Source organism: Haemaphysalis longicornis, unplaced genomic scaffold (assembly GCF_048455015.1).
Source record: "Haemaphysalis longicornis isolate Haplotype H1 unplaced genomic scaffold, Haemaphysalis longicornis Haplotype H1 scaffold_2, whole genome shotgun sequence".
Classification (NCBI taxonomy): domain Eukaryota; kingdom Metazoa; phylum Arthropoda; class Arachnida; order Ixodida; family Ixodidae; genus Haemaphysalis; species Haemaphysalis longicornis.
The window spans coordinates 201776636-201797242 of record NW_027526295.1 but is presented as its reverse complement, the minus strand read 5'-3'; the positions used below and the strand labels follow the sequence as shown (position 1 = coordinate 201797242).

Below are 20607 nucleotides of genomic sequence, written 5' to 3'. Positions count from 1 at the left end.
GCAAAAAGGTAGTTGTACCAGTCTGGAATGCAGGCATGTTGTCATATGCCTTTCGGGTCTGTACTGTTTGCAGGTAAGTTGTTCAAGTGAACATGGTGCAAGTTTTTTATACACCACTTGTCTATGTTGCCTATACTGTCCATTGCGTAGGAGTGCTTGCTGAATGAATAGCCACTGTCCAAAACACGTTCTTATTTTTTGAGAATTCAGCAGCCCATTTATAGCGCGATTATCTCAAAACAGTTGTGAAGTGTGCATTGTTTCAATTTGTTTTAATGTTTTATGGCCTCATTTCCCGTTTTGGGTAATGTGCTTGAAACCAATGTAGAAATACCAGCGTTGTGAGCACCATTCAAAAGCGTTACTATTTAGTACAGTTGGGCTTAAAATATAACAAAGCAAGTGCTGTAATTACTAATTTGACATCGCACAAAGCAGCTAAAAGGTGATGAGGCTGTGAGCACTTCGAAGTAGTCAGTTTGACAAGAAGCCAACATAAGATGGGGGATGCTGAAAATTGACATTTGTCTGCAACTGACAGACTGTCTCAAATCCAAATAAACTTGGTAGCTGTGCTACCAAGTCTTAAACTAAAACCAAGTCTTAAAATAACCGCCTTGGTCAAATTTTAAACGAGATAGTTAGAACGTAATTACGCGCCTCTACGCGGGAATTAGTTCCGGTTACCAAGCGAGAATGTAACGGAAAATTCCACACACCAGGGTGGAAATCGTAGCTATAAAGGCCCTATAGCTGCCTCCAACTCTAGGGGCTTTTAGTCACGCGTGGAGCGTTTCCGCCTGCTACGCGCAACGCATCAGTAGTACTCGGTGCTAAGTGCAAGAGAAAAAAAGGAAAAGAAAAGGACGACGAAGTGCGCTTTCCTTTCGTGCGCGCTGTTGCTCGTCAACAGGGCCGTGCGATCCAACGCCTGCTAGCGAGCGCGATCGGACACGATCGTCATTCGCTCGCACGCGTGCGCGCCCGCAGCTGCGGAGAGAGGTTTGTCGGATTTGTCAGTCGGCAGCAGCGAGTGCCAGGGCGCCCGCCTGTCTAGCTCGGCAGCCGGCCCCCGCCGCAAATAGCGTGTAAACAACTATCGTAGCGTGACGCCGGCTATGAGCAAGTGTAACCTTGAGCTGTGTATTCCGCATTGTGTCAACAAGGCGCGTCGACCGCCAAGTTCACGGCGGCCCTCTCGACGCAGTTTTCGTCAATAGTGTGCCGCTCATCTTTTTTGCTTTTCTACGCGGTTACTTTTTTCCTTTGTGCTCCGGGCTAGAGATCGTCCTTGCAAGTGGCAGTATGTGTGTGTAGATGCCGACCCGACGTGCGTCCCAAGTCTTGTTACGGGCGTATTTTAACGATCTAAGGCGATGAACGAGCAAGGAAAGAACATATTGGAGCGAAGACCATCGGTGAGTATTTTGTTTGTCGTGTCGGTAAATTTGTGACATCTGTTTAATCCGCGTGACCTTAACTAGCTGGAACACGCGTACCTTTTCGCGTTGCGCAAAGCCGCTTTCGTCTGAAAGTGTATCAAAAGTGGGGAAATTGCTTCGGGCACAGACATATTGCATCTATGCACCTGAAGACGTCTAAAATGTTTTGCTGGTCAGTATTTTTTACTCCACCTTTTTATATATGTTTATTCGGCGTATCGTCGGTCACGGTGGTCATGCCATGATCTCTAGCAGACGACATCCACACAAAGGTGTTTTTTTTTTTATCGCACCATGCCATGAACAATTTTAGTTTTAATTTGAGCAACCATACACGCACAGTTAGTCTCTAGTTCAAGTTAGCACGAACGTTTTATTTAAAACGCTAATCGGCGAGGGGGCAGGCACAAAGTCTGTCGTAGCAGACGAAACAGACAATAAGACAATGCTATTTAAAATTATGTGTATGTTCTGTTGCGTAAAAGTTTAGTTTTTATGACGTGTAATTGTTTGGGCTTCCTTTATTTTTACCAAATCGCTTACTATCAAAATTAAACATTAAGAAAAAACAAATACCCGCTGCGCTGACCTTTACTACGACTAATAAGAGAGTTTTGTAGTGTTTTTAGCTGCGTTTAGACTGATATTTGGCGTTTGTATAGCCAAAATTATTACTTTGCAAGAACACAAAAAATTTGTGCAAGAAATTTAAAATTTCTGCTCACGAAGAGTTTTTTACATGTGGCTCCCCCTGCTGGGTGCTTTTTGCTCTGTTTCCTCTGACAAGCGGCACGACCTGTGGCGAGCCTAGCGGAGCTGAGAGGCTCGGCCAGGCTGGGCCGACAAATCCCCTCCCTCCTCCTCTTCTTTGCCCCCGGATCAGCTGTTGTCAGGCGCCGTCCCGTTGTTTACTGCTCGGTGCAAAATTGATTTTGCCCGATGCAGGGGTCGCGGGCAGAGAGCCGGTATCCGAATTTGGCCCGGTAGTTTCCATGGAAAGTTGAAATTGTTGCCTCAGTCCCGTCTGCGCTGGCCGTGCAAGCGAAATATCCTCTTCATCGGCGCCAAATTGGGGTGGACTGGCCGCGACAGTGCCATTGTCGCCCCAAGATTACTGCCTCCGGACAGCGGCTGCGCTTGTCATAAACGGTAATCCCTTCGCCTGGAAATTCCATGCTTATTACTGGTGAGCTTAGAGTAATACAACACTGGAGCTGGTACTGCACACGAAAGGATACGAAAAAAAAAAGAAAAAAAACCAAGGTGATAGTGTGCGTGCCCTAGCCTTTGTTTCTGTCCGTCTGAGACCCGATTGCACCTGCAGTCATGCACGTTGACGCAACCTCGCATTCTACCGGCCTTTTGCGGTTTGCAATCAGTCGGTTCCTTCTGAAGCAGCCCAGCCGGCTTTTGTGGGGCCGACATTTACCCAAGCCTGTTTCAGTTAACTGGCCGTGTTCTCAGAAAGTGCAGACTGAGTGGTGATGTATCTGGTCCTGTGAATGTGTGTACGAATCTAATCGTTTTTATGCTTGAGCGGAACATGTGTAGGCGAGTGTGAAGCTAGCTGCTCGCATGAAGATACGAATGAGGTCCCTACTTCCGTAAATAGGGCGTCCTGCTTTCGGGGAAACCGGTAGTCCCTGTGGGCACATTTCCCGATAACTTTGTTTGTGGACATTGTGGCATTTCGACCTAATCGACTGCATGTCACGGAGCGCTAGCTTAGTTATGTATTCACTGCCTCTTTCACGCGTTACGTTCGGCAGCAAGTTGCGAAATCCGAATCCGTGTTAGAGCGTGTGGCATTCTCATGGTGCCATTCTGCTCCACAACGTGCTAAAGGGGTGGCGGTGAGTTCTGCAATTTGTCAGGAAAACTCGGTAATTGATCCGTCCGAAATGCTTTTGCTGGGCTTTTACAGTGTGTACTATTGAATTTTTGCCCAAGCAGACTACAGCTTTGCCATTCAAATGGCATTCCTGACATCATCAAACCAGGGGTAGGTTCGTGATGTCATGCATGTAATGGGTGACAGTGATAAGTGATGCTTTCATTGTCACTATGCGTCTTTGTGTCTGGTAACTGCAGTATCTCCTGCATGTTACAGTGGAGGTGGTAAGGCTGCTGTGAGGAAAAAACCCCGCAAATTCTTTTCGGGTATACCCAGTGGCGACTGGGATACACAGACGAGAGCGCTTGGGGACGGAACAAACATATATTCTTAAGAAAACTCGGTGCACATCAAAATACAAGACTGCAGAATGTATTATACCGGAGAGCCAATTACAACTCCAAGTTCTGTAAAGTGTACGTAACAGCTGCATAATTCCACTAGAATTACTGGAACAATATCTTGTGTTTCGTATATGGCGTATTTTTCTCAGTTGTATAAACTTTGGCTGTGGCCCGCAAGCGTGCGTGTTTTACTATGTTTGAGTGTTGCAGCCTATGAATGATTTGCCTAAAGTTCGCCAGCATAGTTCCACTACCTACTAGTGGTGACACTGAAATATATTTTGAATCAACCCAAAGGCAAAACAATCAAATATGTTTCCAGTTTTCAGGGAAAAATTGGCTTTGAATAAAAAATCAAATATAGAATAGTTTCTCGCTATATTGCATATGTTTTGCCATTTAAAAGGATTCATGCTCTTGCTCTTAGGCCGCAACAAATGCAAACAGGGTAATGTGAACCAGGGAGTGTATTAACGTTTCCACATTTGCCAATGCCTGGCTCTAGCAGAGTTCATTCTGTGACGCAGAGTTGAAAGCTACAACACACTTAGCCGTCCTTAATATTTGCGGTACAACATTAGCCGTCATTAGTATGTCATTAGTACCAGTAGAGCCGTCATTAATATTTGCTACAACACACAGTGCCATCCTTAATATTTGCGGTACGCCTGAATATTTTGCTAAAACAAACTATTTGAAGATGCTGAATGCCAAATTTTTGAATCAAATACCAAGATCTATTTGCTTCATACCTGACATTTTCAATATTGTACCATTGGTAGAATGCATGCATGGTTGGACTAAAGTGCGAACAAAGGTGTATGACAGTCTTCAGGCTCAAATGTACTATAAGAAGAAGGAGCTTGGCATGGGATGTACTGCAAAGGACAGAAATCTGGCGGCCAGGGAAAAAGAATAGTACTTGGAGTGATGAGATAAAAGAAATTGGGGCCAAAGATTAAGTGCCTGTGGCGCCAGATAGTAGTCAGTGAAAGTATAGCCCACCATGCTTGCGCAAACGCGCCAGGAACCTCGTCGTCTCATGCCGGCGTTCACCGCAAGGGAGCAGCAAATCCCTGTACATCACTTGCTCGTGTTTTCTTGTCTCGCACTGGTTCCTGTGCCAGTCAAGGCACTAGTAAATGATAGTTTTGTCAAGGCAACAACTTGTGTTGGGTGTTCGTGCCTTCTGCGATTTACAACCAATGTTAACGAGATTTGTTTTCTCAATTGCGGGCTTGAGGGTCATCACACCAGCATACTGTGTGATGTTCTGTAAATAGGACTCGATGAAAAAGGTTGGGGGCCCGAATCATCATGCTCGCCAGAGGCCGTTAAAAGCATCAAGTTTGGCTACTTTGAGTACTTTTCATTTTTTCTCCTCAATAACGCCATAATGTACTGATGTCTTTTCGGACACTTGGACGCAGACTGATCTCAGTGTCAGTGCACCTTGGTGCTTAAGGGGGACACTGGTTTTAAAACAGCTCCTTTTAATTTTCAAGTAAACTGTGTGAAGCCTGTCAGACTTTCTGCTTTTCTCCCATTGATTTCAGATATGCCATTATTTTCTCAGCTGGTCAATTAGTTCCCAAGGTAATTAATGATAATTAGCCATTTTTAGTCAAACAATAGGCAAAACAGCATTGGTCATAAAACCGTAATCTTTATATTTTCCAATACTATGAACCTTGGTGAGTGCAATTATCGAAGCAGTTTTTTGATGCATCACTTGTAACTAATTTTGCAGCTCATTAAACCCCGGTAGCACCAGTGGCAAGGAGCCATTTTGAGTGCCCATTTCAAACACCGAAGTTTAATGAGCTGTCAAATTAGTTACAAGCGATGCATCAAAAAACTGCTTTGATTATTGCACTCACCAGGGTTCATAGTATGTAAAGATTAGGGTTTGATGGCCAACACTGTTTTGTCTAATGTTTGACTAAAAATGGCTAATTATCGCTAATTATCTTGGAAACTAATTGACCAACTGAAAAAATAGTGGCATATCTGAAATCAGTGGGAAAAAATCAGCAAGACTGAGAAGTTTCACGATGTTTACTTGAAAATTAAAAGAAATTGTTTAAAGACCAGTGTCTTTGTCTGTGCCCCATCCTCTTTTTTTTTTTTTAAACATGCTATTTATCTACATGTAGGCTACTTACCACCTTTGGTGTACATGCCACCACCAGCTTGTACGTGCCAACACTCTCCACTATAGAAGATACCTGCAGCACACTTGAGGTAGCACATAATTAGGGTTGTTCGTTTTCGGGTTTTATATTCTTTAAAAATTGGGGCGTAAAAATCGGGTTGTATTTTACAAACTGATAATCGAAAAGAAATCAGTTTTTTTTTTTTTTTTTTACAACTGTGCCTAAATTCGGGTTCTTTCGGTTTAAATATTGAGATGCACTAAGTGATATAATCAATTTATTTTAGAAAGTATCATGAGCTTCTTAACTCTAATGCGCTAAGGTTGGTGTTTTTTTAGACGCTGGTAATCAGTGGGACATCAGGGTTTTAGTTCTAGTAACTACTCTCCGAAATTTAGCATGAATCAGTCATGATGACAATAAAGAGCACTCCTAACTGCTAAGAAATGAAACAATTTATTGACAAAAAGCTGGTCATCGATTTTTTACGCATCCTTGTTTGCACGCATTATCATCTGCATGCGCAATATGTCGGTCTCCATTCGAGAACTGTCCGATTGTTGATTGTATATCAGCTGGGAGAAAGTTCTCTCGACGTCACAGCTCCCGTTATCTGGGCACGTCGTCAGTGCAGCATTTGCCTGCCTGGGGTAGCAAGCGGTAGAGCAATGCCGATACTCAAGCGTTCGACAGCTGTGTTTGTGGGGCTTGCTTCCAGCAAGTATTGGTTGAGAATGGCGGACCATCAGCCCACAATTGTGCAGATCGCGAGAAATCGGTTTTAACCCGACACTCCTGAAACATGTTCGGGGTGTAAGAATCGGGTAAAATCTGGTTTTACCCAAAAACAAACAACCCTACACATAATGGAGGTGAGCAGAAATGCAGTAATTAGAAATACATGCTCTATTGGTTCGACAACAACAACAAAATGTTTAATCACTGTAAGATGCTGTTTAACCACAATAGTTGTAACTATTGCTCTCATGCAGTAACTTCCAGTCTGTGACTTCGAACTACCAGTTGATGCTCATGAAAAAACTACAGCATATTGCACTGCAACCATACTCCACTTAAAAAAACCTTTAGTCACAGCTTGAAAACATTCTTGTTGCGAAAATTGGCATTTCTGGATGTGCTCATACAGAGCACTGGTACAGTCCCATACACGCTTACAGATTCACTTTGTTTGAAATGAGACAGATTAACACCCTTGAGGGTAAAATAACCTTTATGCAGTTGAGGCAATATATATGTACTTCACATTCCTCAAACAACACTTCAAAAGGTTTCTGAATTTTTATTACTATCATTTCTTTTATTAACAATCTGTCACCTAGCTTAACACATGACTGCAACTGAAGGTACATCGCTCACTGTGGTGGCACTGCAGCCAATTGGGTACACTGATGCGTTTGATATTGCATGCAAATTGAGTTCCTGGTTGTGAAGCCTCGAGAGAGGGTAGAGGTGCAATCAAAAATGCCACGTGCACAAGCTTAGAGCAAAGCTTACTGCAATATCATGTGCAGCTTTGTCTTTTATAATGTGAAAGTGGTCTACTTGATGCAAATTGTGTTAGAGCACTTATTTGTCTTGTAATGACGCTGGAAGGCACTGCAGTGGCCTATCAGATGTGACTGGTCTCTTCCCCGCAGGAAGGGCTCTCTAATAGCATGTTGTGTGGTATCTGTAACTACAAAACGTAGCCACAACCTTGGGCAAACCATTTGCCGTATTTGTGGAGCATGGCTGACGAGGCGAACATTTCCGCCTTTCTCTTTGCAGGCCAAAGGCATGAAGAAGCACCTTGTGGTCTTTGACTTCGACTTCACAATCATTGATGACAACAGCGATGTGTACATCCAGAAGCTGGCACCTAATGGTGAACTGCCCCCGGAAATCAAGGAGCCCTACAATCAAAATGGGTAAGTGATGCTGTGCACTATGTCGTCACCGTCGTACGTCCCTAACCATCACACTGTGCGGTACTTTGCAAACCCCACTGAACCTCTTGGAGTCATGTAACCAGCTCGTCCATAGCGGTGGTAGAAAGCTGCCTTCTGTCCAAAGAAGGAAAAAAAAAATCCCAGCTTCAAAGAGTGCAGGGCTGACTGTTCTGTCAGGTACAAGATTTGTTCTAGAAACGAACTCACCTTTTTTGAGGACACAGTGTGGTGCTGGCTTATACCCCTGTCACACGGACACTTCCAATCGCTATTGAGTCGATCCGGATCGGGCGCTGCTACACGGCAGTTTCAATCGCGATTGAGCTCGATCCCGCTCGAACTCAATCCTGGTTTCTCAAGCACGATCGAAGCTGCCAAGTGCGATCGAACAAAAGCGGTGATACTTTCGTCCCCGCTGAGTAATGGCACAGAAGGTGACAACTTCAACTAACGCCTCAAATTGTGTCAACTAACTTGACCCAAACAAGCGTTCGGTAGCATTTACATAGTTACGTATACCTACAACCGTGTGAAGTTACCAGACGCCGGCTGCAAGTGCATTGTTAGCGCCATCTGGTGTACACGAGTGCAACCGGTGCAACTTCTCGATCGCGATTGACATGTTCCGTGTAGCAGTGGCAGTGCGTCGAGCGCGCTCGAAAAGTCGATCGCGATTCACTTCAATTGCGATTGAAAGTGCCCGTGTGACAGGGGTATTAGATGTGCTGCGTCCCAAGGGGTGCTTGATGTAGGTGTTCCACGTCCTTTACTTATTCTAATGCTGTCCCAGCAACGAGTATCGAGTAGTACTTGCTGCCATCTTGGCAAGCCTGTCTATAGCAGGTTGTTCGTGGGCCGGTTACGACTTGTGTGTTCTCGTCACTCTTTGTATGACAGCCGCGTCCAATGCAGTACGACCTGTGGTATGACTGTGATAGCTGCTTCGCAGTGGAATGGCGGGCTCAAAGCTGCAACAGTACTACTGTGTGTTTTTGAAATCCTACACGTCAGAATTTTCTCCTCCTACTCAGTGGAGTAGTGGCTTATCACTGTTCAAGACTGATGGTTTTCAGTTATGGTTGTGAAAACATGAGGGCGCTTGTCCCAGAACATAAACCCTTTTAAACTTGAAAAGAAATTAGCCCCCCCACCGGGTCTGCGGGTTTTACGAATTTCCAAGTCATCAAGTTGGCAGGTGTGCATTACGCCAGGTCCTCAGTTTATGCCATGTTTGCACTTGGCCTTGTGGCCTTTTATTTGGGTAGCACAGTTTGAAGTGTTTTAAAAGGGGGGGTCCTGAACACCCCCAACGTTAACCTGTTTTAAAGCCAGCATATTTATAACATTACTTTACTGAAAACACCACACAAAATGTGACCATACCATAGTGTTGGTGCTTTTTGGCCTTTGTTGACCTTGCACCAAAAAACAAGCACATACATACATGAAAGCTCTCTACGGTGATACTATCATCTAAGCTTTCGCTTGGTGCAGTTTGAGTAGCCCTCTCCTGCAAGAGTTTCGTTAAAGGGACACTAAATTATGGAAGAAAGCTGGCCTATATTGGTAGAGCATGCTAAATACAGATATACCATCTGCAACAGCAGCAGTTGCAGATGGTAAAACGTCAATTGGGAATGCATGGTGAAAAGGGATCGGTGGAACTTGCCTAAGCGTTCTTCTGAAACGCACTGATGCAGGGACGCGTCAGTGTGAAATAAATCTATGCGGGAACTTTCGCTGGTCATGTTCATTTTAAGACGCAGACCTCAGCCGGCAAACCTTATAAAATAAGTACCTCAGCCCAGGCGGCAGGCCGTGTTTCAATTTCGATTTCTTCAAGATGTTTCACCTTGCCTATGCAAGCGCAGTCAAAAGATGCATGCATCTGGGTAAATGTGAGACCCTACCATCCTTGCTTACCACCAGCACACACACATGCAACACCCAGTGGCAAAATCAAATGATTAGTACAATCAGCCTGAAATGAGCTGGTCTTCAACTTCCTTCATCAAATTCGCCTGCATTTTCGACACCTGCCAGTACCTTCTGGCAAAGCTTCACCATGGTCATCAAGCCCCACCCATAGAGGGCAGGGTGTGGTGGCTGATTTTGCCTGGATGCCACCGTACCCAGCGTTAAAAAGACCTTTTTTGATTGGTTTCCAACGTTTGTGTGTAAAGTGAAAGCTAGTGAGAACAGGCACTCTGGAAGATAGTGACGACCAAGCAAAGTTTGGCCCCAGCTAACTTTGGGTGCTTTGTAACATGCTTTTAAGCATCACGAAAGATAGCAAGAGAAACGGCACAGACATGCCAGCTTTAATTATTTCTCAGCAAACGGGGCAACGTTGGCCGTCAAACAAAAAGCCGAGGGAGTGTTGGGAGTGTGTGACCTTTTAATCAAAACAGAAAGTTACTCAGCCTTCAGAGTACCTTCAAAATTGAAGTTATTTTATATCAAATGATCGCTTGTATTTCTGTTTCTCCCCAACATTGTTCAGAACGCTGTGGAAGTTCCAATGCACTGTCTCAAAACGATGACTCTTGGTGTCACCTTAATCATCAGCTAGACACTTCCAGCGCATTTTGTCGTTTTGTCGCACCATTTGCTGTGCGCCAAACGAGGTTCTCCCGGAAGTATTTCAAGTGGTGCCTGTGGCACTGTCAGAGAGAATTTCGTTATTTCGACAGGCTTTTTTAGCATGGACAAACACCAATGTATATTTGTGAGCTCTTGGCTTGAATTTCAGCAATCCTGCCCTTCGCTCCAAAATAATCTGATAGTGTTGCAGTGACGGATGCGCACATCAGCAGAGCAAGTGCTTCCAAGTTTGAACAGCAGACCTGTTTAAGCTTGAGCTTACTCAAATGGCATTCGAAAAAGAAAAAGAAAAAAAACCAAAAAAGGCCTCGTAAGGAGCGCCCAGCATCGTCCAGGCTTGCGCATGTCTTGTGCCCCATGAGGAGCTCACAAAAAAAAAAGAGAAAAAAAAGGAAGCTCACACTAATCCGTAAAACTTGAAGGTAGCGAAGCTTTACATAACCTTGATGACCATCTTAATCATATGATTGCAGCTGATTTGCTTCTTCTTTGCTGCTGCAATGACCTTCACTCCACCATTTATTTGTAGCTATAAGTGTGAGCTTCTTTCATTTGTTTGGAAGTGGTAATCATTGGACATCACCTTGAAGGGGCATACCCATCGCAACCTGCTTTGCGAACTCAGCATCTGTAGCATGAACTAGAGATACTAAGTTGGTTTTATGAATAACACTATTAGTCATAAAACTGTAATCTTTATATTTTCCCGAACTATAAACCCTGGTGAATGCAATAAGAGAAGCATTTTTTAGTGCACTACTTGGTTGGTGGTACCAATGGCAAGGAACCTTTTCGAATGCCCATTTCAAACACCAAAGTTTAATGAGCTGTAAAGTTAGTTCCAAGTGGTGCATCAGAAAACCACTTCTCTTGTTGCATTCACCAGGGTTCATAGTATTGAAACATATAAATATTACAGTTCCATGACTGTTTTATCTATTGTTCCTCCAAAAATGACTAATTATCTCTAATGATCTTGGGAACTAATTGACCAACTAAAAAAATAATGGCATATTACTTAAAAATTGAAAGTTGTTTTAAGAGCAGATCAGCCTTGAGGGTGAGCTGTTTTTTACTAGAGGCTGGAAATGGTAAAAAAAAGTTTCTCGTGCATACATCAGCCTTGTGCTCCGGGGAAAGCCCAGTGTCGCAAGCTCGGCAATCTAATCGCCTACCACATGTTACCTCAGACTCCCAGTGCTGAGGGTTCTTTTGAAGTACCAGGAGCCGTGAGCTTCAAGCCATATTTCACACATCGTTCACCTACCATTATTACCTTCTTCATGTGTTAGATTAAGGGCGTTAGATTAAATACGTTAATTCCCCCGGCAAGCCGGAGTGTGTGGGCCACCGGGGTCTAAAAACCTGACACGTGTCACTAGCACAACACGATGGGCCGTAGCCCAGTAGATTAAGGGCCACCTACACCCATGTTTTAGGCACTTCTAGTAATCGCGTACTTGTGCTGTACATGTTTTAGCCATTAACACGGCACACCAAATGACCACCGAAGTTTTGGCGCTCTGTGGCCAGATGATGACCTTGCGCCGTAAACACATACCGACTGCCACTATCACTTTAGCCCTGTCTGTGGCTGTCATCCTCTCTGCCGCTCTGTGGCTTGCGATGCTTCCACCTGTCAAATAAAGGGAACGTCTTAGTGTTGCCATTTTGTGTGGCAGTGGCACGAGACAGGAGGCCTTCATCGACTGCTTCATCTGTTACCAATTATAGCATCATTGAAGCTGCTCCTTGTAGCCAGGGTAGATTGCACTCGCCTGCAGGCATTCACACACCCTGCGAGAATAACACTTTGCCATAGGTTACAGAAATGTTTGATGGACACAGCTACTGACGAACACATTTCTTCACACGTCTAATTTCCCCATGCAATCGCTATGTGTATGCAAAATTGTTTAGGCTTTTTTGATGTGCCAAAAAAAAAAGGGAGTTTGATGTACACTGGCATGTGTCGTAACTATGATCCAAATGTCACATTGCGCATTCTTAGCGGACTTTGAATGCATGATGATGTGCCTGCCATCGTGTGCAAAGCTGACAGCTTGTTTTCTCGCTTCCCCCGCGTGCATATGCAGGTGGACCCCATTCATGCGTGGGGTGTTCCACTTCCTTTACGACAGCCAAGTGCAACCAGACGACATCTTGGACTGCCTCCTAGAAATCAAATTTGTCGACGGCATCATCGATCTGCTGAAGCAACTGCACAAAACGGGCGTCTTTGAGCTGATCATCATATCTGACTCAAACTCAGTCTTCATTGAGCACATTATGCAGGTAGGTTTGCTCTCTCTCCTGTCCCCCCGTGTTGAGGGGCCAAACCTCTCTGGTTCATCACTGAATGGAATAAATCGGTTAGGGGAGAGAGGCTGTCATTGGCTTGATGCTTGCACCTTGCTCAGCCACTTGTTATACCCTTGTTACACGGTCACTTTCAATCTGGATTGAAGCGAAGCGCGATTGACATTCCGAGCGCGCTCGACGCACCGCCGCTGCTATGCGGCACGCTTCGATCCCGATCGAGAAGTTGTGCTGGTTGTGCTCATGTACGCCAGATGGCGCTAAAAATGTACTTCGCGGCCAGCGTTTGGTAACTTTGGACGGTTGTAGTTATACGGAACTATATAAATGTTACTGCATGCTTATTTGGGTCAAGTTATTTGGTACAATTTGTGGCGTTAGTTGAAGTTGTCACCTTTTGTGCCATTACTCAACGGGGACGAGAGTATCACTGCTTTCGCCCGATCGCGCTTGAGAAACCAGGATTGAGTTCGAGCGGGATCGGGCTCGATCGCGATTGAAACTGCTGTGTAGCAGCTCCTGATCCGGATCGACTCAATCGCGGTTGAAAGTGCCCATGTGACAGGGGTATTAAAATACTTTGTTTACCGTCATGGTCCCTGCCTTTCTGGACAAGAGGGAAAAAAAGTCCCGCAGCCAGGTCGAATTCCTTCCCTTCCATACGCACTTGAGGGTCATCCACGTTGTACTCAATTGCCAGTGCGGCCGGCTAACCAAGCATGTGGACGCTCAATGGAGTCGGTATTTCGGTGTAACACGAGTGTGCTGTCGGGTGTTGCATGCGCTTCATCTGTGCTGGTGCTTCCGGATTCAGAGGACCATAGCGGGGCAGGTCTAGAGTACCAAACTGGGCTGAACTACAGTTATGCAATAAAGGTTGCTTTAGTGCGAAGGAGTCAACAAAAACATTTAAAAACATGCTCACTTTTTGACCAATATATTGCGTCAGTCTTCCATCTCGGTGTATGTGGTCGGCTGCTGCATGCAAGATATGGAAACAGATTGAGTGTGTGTGGTCGCTTATGCAGCTAGTGTACATATCAACAAATTTATTGGTGCTTCCCCACCTGTCTGTGTGCCTTAGTACAGTTCACCAGATGAAGGGAAAAAAAGAAGTTAAAAGTGGGGGAGTGGAATCATGGAAAGCACAGCCACTGTGCTGCTTAGTTATTGCAATGTACATTTGCACAACCATTTGTGCCTTGAGCGAATCCCATGTTGAGCTTATCAGCGGGCAGAACACAGCTTTTGGGCAAGCTCACAGTAGACTTTTCAGATGAAATTTGGCACCCCTACTTTCCCAATAATTAACTGCGTAAAGTGGAGGTTCACCCATGCAACCACTTGGCTGTTTGGGATTTAACTGCAATACACGGTCACATTTCTGCCAACAGCAGGTTTCTGCGAGTGCGAGAATATAGTGGAATAGTCTTATCCTGTTGCGTGAAGAAACAGTTCCATAAAGCCCTGCTTTCACGTTTCAGTGTTGGTACAAAAGCTCAGTGCACGCGTGTACTGCTTAGAAAAGAAGCTTGTTCTCTGTTCTTCATTACAATTTTACAACACACGAGGAGAGAGAACGACTTTCAGAGAGCATCGCTCAGACAATCGTGTGTAACTCGCCCTCGTCTTATTTAGCGTATTTGCGAGTTTCAGTGCTCAGAGCTCCTCGATAAGTATTCAAAATGCGTAGGCTTCCCTTAACTAGTTCTGAGATGCTCTTATGAAGACTCAACAGTCTAATGCTACGCATCAAGCAGCGGGTCGCACAGCGGGAAATAAAACGGGTGTTTTCTCTTTCTTTCGTTGTTGTTAGATGAACTTTTTTTTTTTTTTTCTGTGCCCAACGCATTCATTTTTCTGCACCGTTCTAAACGTCCTAGGAGGTTTGGAGATGTTTGTGAGGCTCACAAAGTTCGTTTGAATATTCAATGCAATAAGATCTGTGCTACGGTGCAGATAACGTTGTCCGCAGTACTCGAAGGCGGCTTTTGTGCACCTAATTTCTATCGAACCATCGATATCGTAACGAACTCAATCTCAACCTGAAAAGTTATGACATGATTACGGTGTTGAAAACTTGATATACTTGCTAACGAACGCAATAAATAGTATACATGCCAATTTTCAGTATAACACAATTCGAAACCAATGAATATGTCCAGACAGCTCTTTATTGTTTCCCAACCCCTTCAGTCGCAAAGAACAAATCCTGGCCTACTCGGGATGACGTTCGGTGAATTGAAGAATGAATCTTACTCTCTAGTCTTGGACTGAGGAGCCTGCCCACTAACCAGCTCGATTTTACTGTTAGTTTTCTCCTCCCCCTGGTCCTCCCCCTCTTGAGTGCAGTTTTACAATAACGCCTATCTGAATATTGGGATGATATGGCTGTGGCAAATGTACCGAACTATCCCTCCAAATCTGAACAAACATAGTCTTACTGTATGTTTGCCTTACAGGTTACTCGTTTTGCTCAATAAGCCTGCATACTGGTTAGAAGCCTGGTATAAAACCAGCACGCGCCTATACACACAGCAGGTTATTTGGAAATCAACCTACATTATTTGTGCCCCATAGTGCATGTCGGCACACTTTCATGCCTTGACAACGTAAAGTGACTTGATTCGAGTGTTAGGCAAGGTTGCCAAATCTGTTTTACCTTACATACGATTAGCTGGAATCGTAATGCCTTCTGCCAAAGCCGACAGCCCCGAAGGCCTGGAATTTGTTTTGGTCTTCCATTTTCGCTGTTGTCGGTTGTCAGCCTGCGGCTGTTACCTTTGTTCGAAAGACTGCTGAACACAGAGGCTGACGCCTAGCTCCGACTCTTCGCGCTCCGCACAGGACCAGCTTCGCAGCAATGCATGGGCGACGCCGGCAATGTTTTTTTCCGGAGCGGTATCAAAAGCTATACTTAAAATCACGCCTTGAGCTAGTTTACGCTATTTTAAGTCTTTTGTTACGAAAAAAAAGTTGCGCATTCGCGAGATCTGCTGTGGACAAGCACAAAATCTCAACCGCGCGCAAAGAAACAGCATAGAGAGCGAGCCCGAGTGAAGCAGACGACAAATGCGAGAATCCCTAAGCCGACGTCACGAAGGCGCGCTCCGCAGCGCCGCCCGTGGTCGCGCTCACCGCCAATAGAACTCTATTTTTGAATTCATAAGTTCACTTTTATAATTTCTTTCTAGGTTATGTATTTTTTGTTTTTAAGATTCCGTTCGATCAATCATCTCTAGCCGTGCAATTATGCATTTCTGTGCAAATGCAGGGTGTTACACGGTTCGTCTGTTCACGCGATTTTTTTGTTCGTTTTTGTCCTTATTTTTGCTGCTCCTTTATTTTTGTCGGTTTTGTTGAGGAGCTGTATAAGATTCATATTTTTGAATTTGTTAATATCCCTTCTATATTTCTTATTTTTCTACTTTATGTATTTTTATTTTTTCTAAATTACGGTCGACTAATTATCGTTATCCACGCTTTGTAGCGATCAATTATATTAACTCCACCAGTGTACATTTCTGTGGAAATGCAGGACTGCACATTTGGTGTGGTACGTGGGGTACTCGAATCATCTAACAATAATAGGCTGCTCTTTTTCTAAATGTGATTGTATGCCTCATGGCATAAAATGTATATTACAGTTATATGTTGGCTTTCGCCCCGTGAAAGAGCGCGAGGGAACAGTGGTGGGGTCCCTTTACGAATCAATGAATATCAGGGGGCTCGACCTGCAAGGGCGGAAGCCTGTGCCTCGAAGGTGTCAAGTTCTTGCCTGTTCCAATGAAGGACATATCCATCACAGGTGTTCTGTGTCATAATCTTCGGCAGGAGCTGAGCAGAAATGCGGCCAACAAACTCGCAAATACACTCGTGCCAAGACAAGAAAAACTGCAGCGTCGACAGGCCGCGAAATGCCGCATAAACAGCGACCCAAGGGGCTGAACGATGCATTGGTGCGCACTGCCGCCTGGTGGACCCTGGGTGAACCAGCACGCTTACAAAATTTGGCTGGGGCGCGCGGCGATTGGGACGGCCGGAGCAAAACGCGCGCGATGGAATCTCGGAGGCCATGCTACTCCACACCAAGTTTAGCTGGAAGACCTGTTCTTATGTCATTGCAAACGTTCTTCAAACACATTTTTTGGTGGGAGAATCAAAATTTTAGCTTAAATTGATTAATTTCGCAGTGAATAATGCATCGTTTGCTTCCGAACAAGCACGGGGGAGCACTATAGAACATGAAATCTTTCTAATAAAACAAACTTGTATTTTGTCTTCGTGGCCCCTTTAAGTAGGTAGGTGCACGCTTCCAGGTAGACACTGGGAGAGGGATCTGGCCCCCACTCCTCAAGAGGGGCAGTTGTGTGTGATTCTGCCCTACTCGTGTGCCTCTGCCTCGTGAGTAGTGTGGCATGACCTGTCGTAAGCTGGGCTATGATCATGTTCCACCCCTTTTGTTCATGATCATTACAGTGCTAATCGGAATGCTGTGCTGTATGTAACAAATGGACACAGTTTCACTCGTTGCAGTGGTGCACATGGTATTCTCTCAAAAATACCCACGCTATACGTAAACTGACACACAGTAGCAAAAGTTTAATCCAGAGCCCTACCCAGCAGTGTCCTTGATAGCTTCTCCTGCTGCTTTTTTTTTTGCTCAAAGTTCTGTCGTAGTTAGTTCTGCATGCTCCCTATTGCCTGGTGTGGTTCTAAGAGGCCTTTGTTCCCCTCCGTTCCTCTCCTTCGCCAAGGCGTCTGGGGTGCGGCCACTGGTGCACGAGATCTTCACCAACTACGCCTTCTTCGACGCCAACGGCTGCCTGCAGATCAGCGAGTACCACATGCAGAACTGGTGCAAGCTGAGCTCGGTGAACCTCTGCAAGGGCTCCATCATGGAGGAGTACCTGGAGCGGCGGCGCAAGCAGGGCGTCCACTTCGACACCGTCTCCTATGTGGGCGACGGCAACAACGACCTCTGCCCGAGCCTCCGGCTGCGGCCCTGCGACTTCATCTTTGCCCGGGCCGGCTACAAGCTCGCCAAAATCCTCAACAAGGACCCCGACCGGGCCAAGGCCAAGCTGCACATCTGGCACACGGGACTCGACATTGCCAACGTTCTCCTCAAAAACTGCACTGGTGCCGCCAACCTTGCCACATAGGGGGCCGCGAGGGGACTCTCCTCCCCTTCTTCCCCCTTCCTCGTGTCCCTAATCTCAAACTTCCTGAATGTGGGGCCGCCATTTGAATTTAAAGTTGGTTTTACTTGGAATGCGATTTCACTGCAATGGCTCAGCACTATTCGAGAAATGTGCTCGTGAGGGAAAACAGTGGAGGGAATTTCCCTTGTCGGGGCTAAATTTGCGTTTTGTGCATTACCAACCACCTGCAGGATTGTTCTTTTTGTTGTAGCATCGTTGAGCGCCACGTTGAGTGGAGATGAGCGCAAGTTTGGGTCGTACCCATGTTTGAGGTAGCGTAAAGCCCTGTGAGTTGTAATTGTCCGAGGCGCCTCGAATAACTGCGTAGAAAATTTTGTCTTCAAAAAGGATGAATGTTGTTTGCAGTAAAAATCGTGTTGCTAAATTTTGCCGTAAGTAATTTTCTTATGCTAGACAGAGAGAGTGAGCCTTCAGTTTATTTATAGTTTAGCCGTTTTACGAGCCTGGCTTGACGTCTGCTCTGCAGGTCGTATTATGTATATTATGCAACACAATCATGCTAGGACAAATGATTTCTCGATAGTGATGAAGATTGCGAGATCTTGCATGCGCTACACTTTACTGTTGTTTATGGCGTACAACTGCAGTCACTGTGCGATGTGCTTACGCTGACACACAGCGTTTAGAGTGTTCGGTATTGGCTGTTATTATGGTCACCTTGCAAAAACCATTCACTGTTTCTCCCCCCTTTTTTCAATCTCTTCAGTAGGACTGTTTGTTGGCGATAGTTAGCCCAACTTCTCCCCAAGGACGGTACGTTGACGTGCATAGCTGACAAATGTGTGCAAGTAGCCTGCTGCAAACTCGTCCTACTGCTAAACATGGCTTGAAATTCGGCATCTTGAAGCTTCTTATGTTGCAGCTGTGAAAGTTGATGTTAGTAGTATTCCTCAGTACAAAAACTGTCGTCTTTTTGCGCAAGAAATACAGGAAAAGGGCTGGCCTTTCATAGAACAGTATGCATTGTTTGCTAACGTCTAAGGTTATGGTAGGAAAATGCTAGTTCAGCTGCCTGCTCCCGCAAAAAAACAAAAAAAAAAAAACAACTGCAGTCCTCTTTGAGAACACTCAATGCTAGTGGATTTTTTTTTTTACAAAGCTGCCTAAATCCCAACGTTAAAGGCCTTGGTGCAAGTCCGAGCGTTTCATACGAGCCTGCTACTCGAATGGGGAGAGAGCGAGCACTGCAACATGCTTTAGGTGGCTTCCTGCCAGGCTCTCCTTCCTCTTTTGTACCTGTGGTATATACATATAAATATATTCATATACATGTAAGTTTGTATGCAAATACGTGTGTGTACGTGTGTGCATGTGAGCGAGAATCCCAAAATGTTGTAGTACGTGGTGGTATGAGCGCCTTACCAGCGCTTACTCGCTTGCACAATTTTTTTAATTTTCGTTTTTCGAATAGGGGACATTGCCAACTACCCTTTGGAAGGTCCCGCTTCTTTTTTTATATAAAAATCTGCACACTAAAAAGCTGCATGCAACTTTTATTTTGCCACGTTTCATTCTTTTGCTTTTACTCAGTTGATTTACAAGAGGTGAAGTGAAAGGCTAGGGGGATGATGCTTCAGTTGAGCTTGAAACAAAATGTCTCTTTACAAGTTTGCTTCCAAAGATCTACACCTCTTTTTTTTTTTTTTCCTAACTTATGAACATCTGTGAAAGTGCAGCTCACTTGTCAACGTTTTTGTAATGTCGCCGTGCACAATAGAATAATGAATGTTTCTGCAAGAAAGAAAACAAAGCGCACACTTGTGTGGCTGGCACTTGTGTCAGACACTCCCTGGCCTCTTGTGCAGGACGTTACGTGCGTGTGCAGTTTGCAATGGGCAGCGTTTCACCGAGTACAGCATAGAGCGCGTTTAATTTTATTCGTGACGCTTATCTGTTTTCAGTGGAGCCTGCAGGATTAGAGAGAGCATGGAAGTCCGATGTGCGTTGGTTGAACAAAAATGTACGCCAAAGAAGAGCTTGTTGATGATCTCTTTGTCTAGTTTAGCTTGAGAAATCTGGCTCCTCCTACTGAAGTAGTGAGGACGGGAGGCCCTGTAAAGCCAGGTCACGGAGCTTCCCATAGTTGTGAGTTTACACGGTTGGCAAATCCTGTGCAGTTTAGTTTGCCCAAGGAGCTTGCTTGTCGTGGCTGTGTTGTCGTGAAAAGGTTGCTTAGGCATTGTCCTTAGAGCAGCTGTTTTCTTTTTATACAAGTTTTAGTGAAACGAAATGTTCACGGTGTTAACACACATACATGCATATTGGTTATATAATGTATGCATTCTGCCATTTGTTTGCTCGGAATGCCAGTGAGAAAAATAAAACATTCCTTTATAGACTGCCTTCTTTTTTTTCTTTCTGGAACGATATAAACATCAGACCCTGCGTATTATGTGGCATTGACTGCAAATTTTAGTTTAAGAAAGCATTATTCTGCCATTCCAAAAATACTTCTACCCTTTCTACCAAATTCTACCCCTTCTGACATTAACTGGAACCTGTCTGTGTGTAGCTTCAGGTAAGTTGAAATCTTAATCCGCATTGCTTAATTTCCCAACGCCAGAAAAACCGCCCAGATGTGTGTGCGAAATAACACGACAGTGAAGGGTAGTAAAGCCGAATCTTATATTGCTTTAATGTAACATGATTGAAGCTCGCGTCTCTCGACTTGCTG

At 44.8% G+C, this 20607-nt stretch overlaps 1 protein-coding gene across 2 annotated transcripts; it reads left to right on the top strand.

Annotated features, from left to right (window-relative positions):
* Positions 1-962: 962 nt before the first annotated feature.
* On the top strand, positions 963-20267 carry LOC144169793 (pyridoxal phosphate phosphatase PHOSPHO2-like). 2 transcript variants are annotated; one of them, XM_077699138.1, is made up of 4 exons: positions 963-1418; positions 7625-7764; positions 12486-12684; positions 17466-20267. In XM_077699138.1, the coding sequence occupies exons 1-4, from the start codon at positions 1377-1379 to the stop codon at positions 17871-17873; spliced, it is 789 nt and encodes a 262-aa protein (XP_077555264.1). In that variant the 5' UTR covers positions 963-1376; the 3' UTR covers positions 17874-20267. The 2 variants fall into 2 exon arrangements, with proteins under 2 accessions (XP_077555264.1, XP_077555265.1); XM_077699139.1 differs by lacking the exon at positions 963-1418 and adding an exon at positions 2263-2591.
* The last annotated feature ends 340 nt before the right edge of the window (positions 20268-20607 follow it).

Coding starts and splice junctions, on each gene's coding strand:
- LOC144169793 (XM_077699138.1), top strand. CDS start 1,377: ATGAACGAGCAAGGAAAGAACATATTGGAGCGAAGACCATCG. Junction 7,765..12,485: donor GAGCCCTACAATCAAAATGG/GTAAGTGATGCT, acceptor GTGCATATGCAG/GTGGACCCCATTCATGCGTG. Junction 12,685..17,465: donor TCATTGAGCACATTATGCAG/GTAGGTTTGCTC, acceptor TCCTTCGCCAAG/GCGTCTGGGGTGCGGCCACT.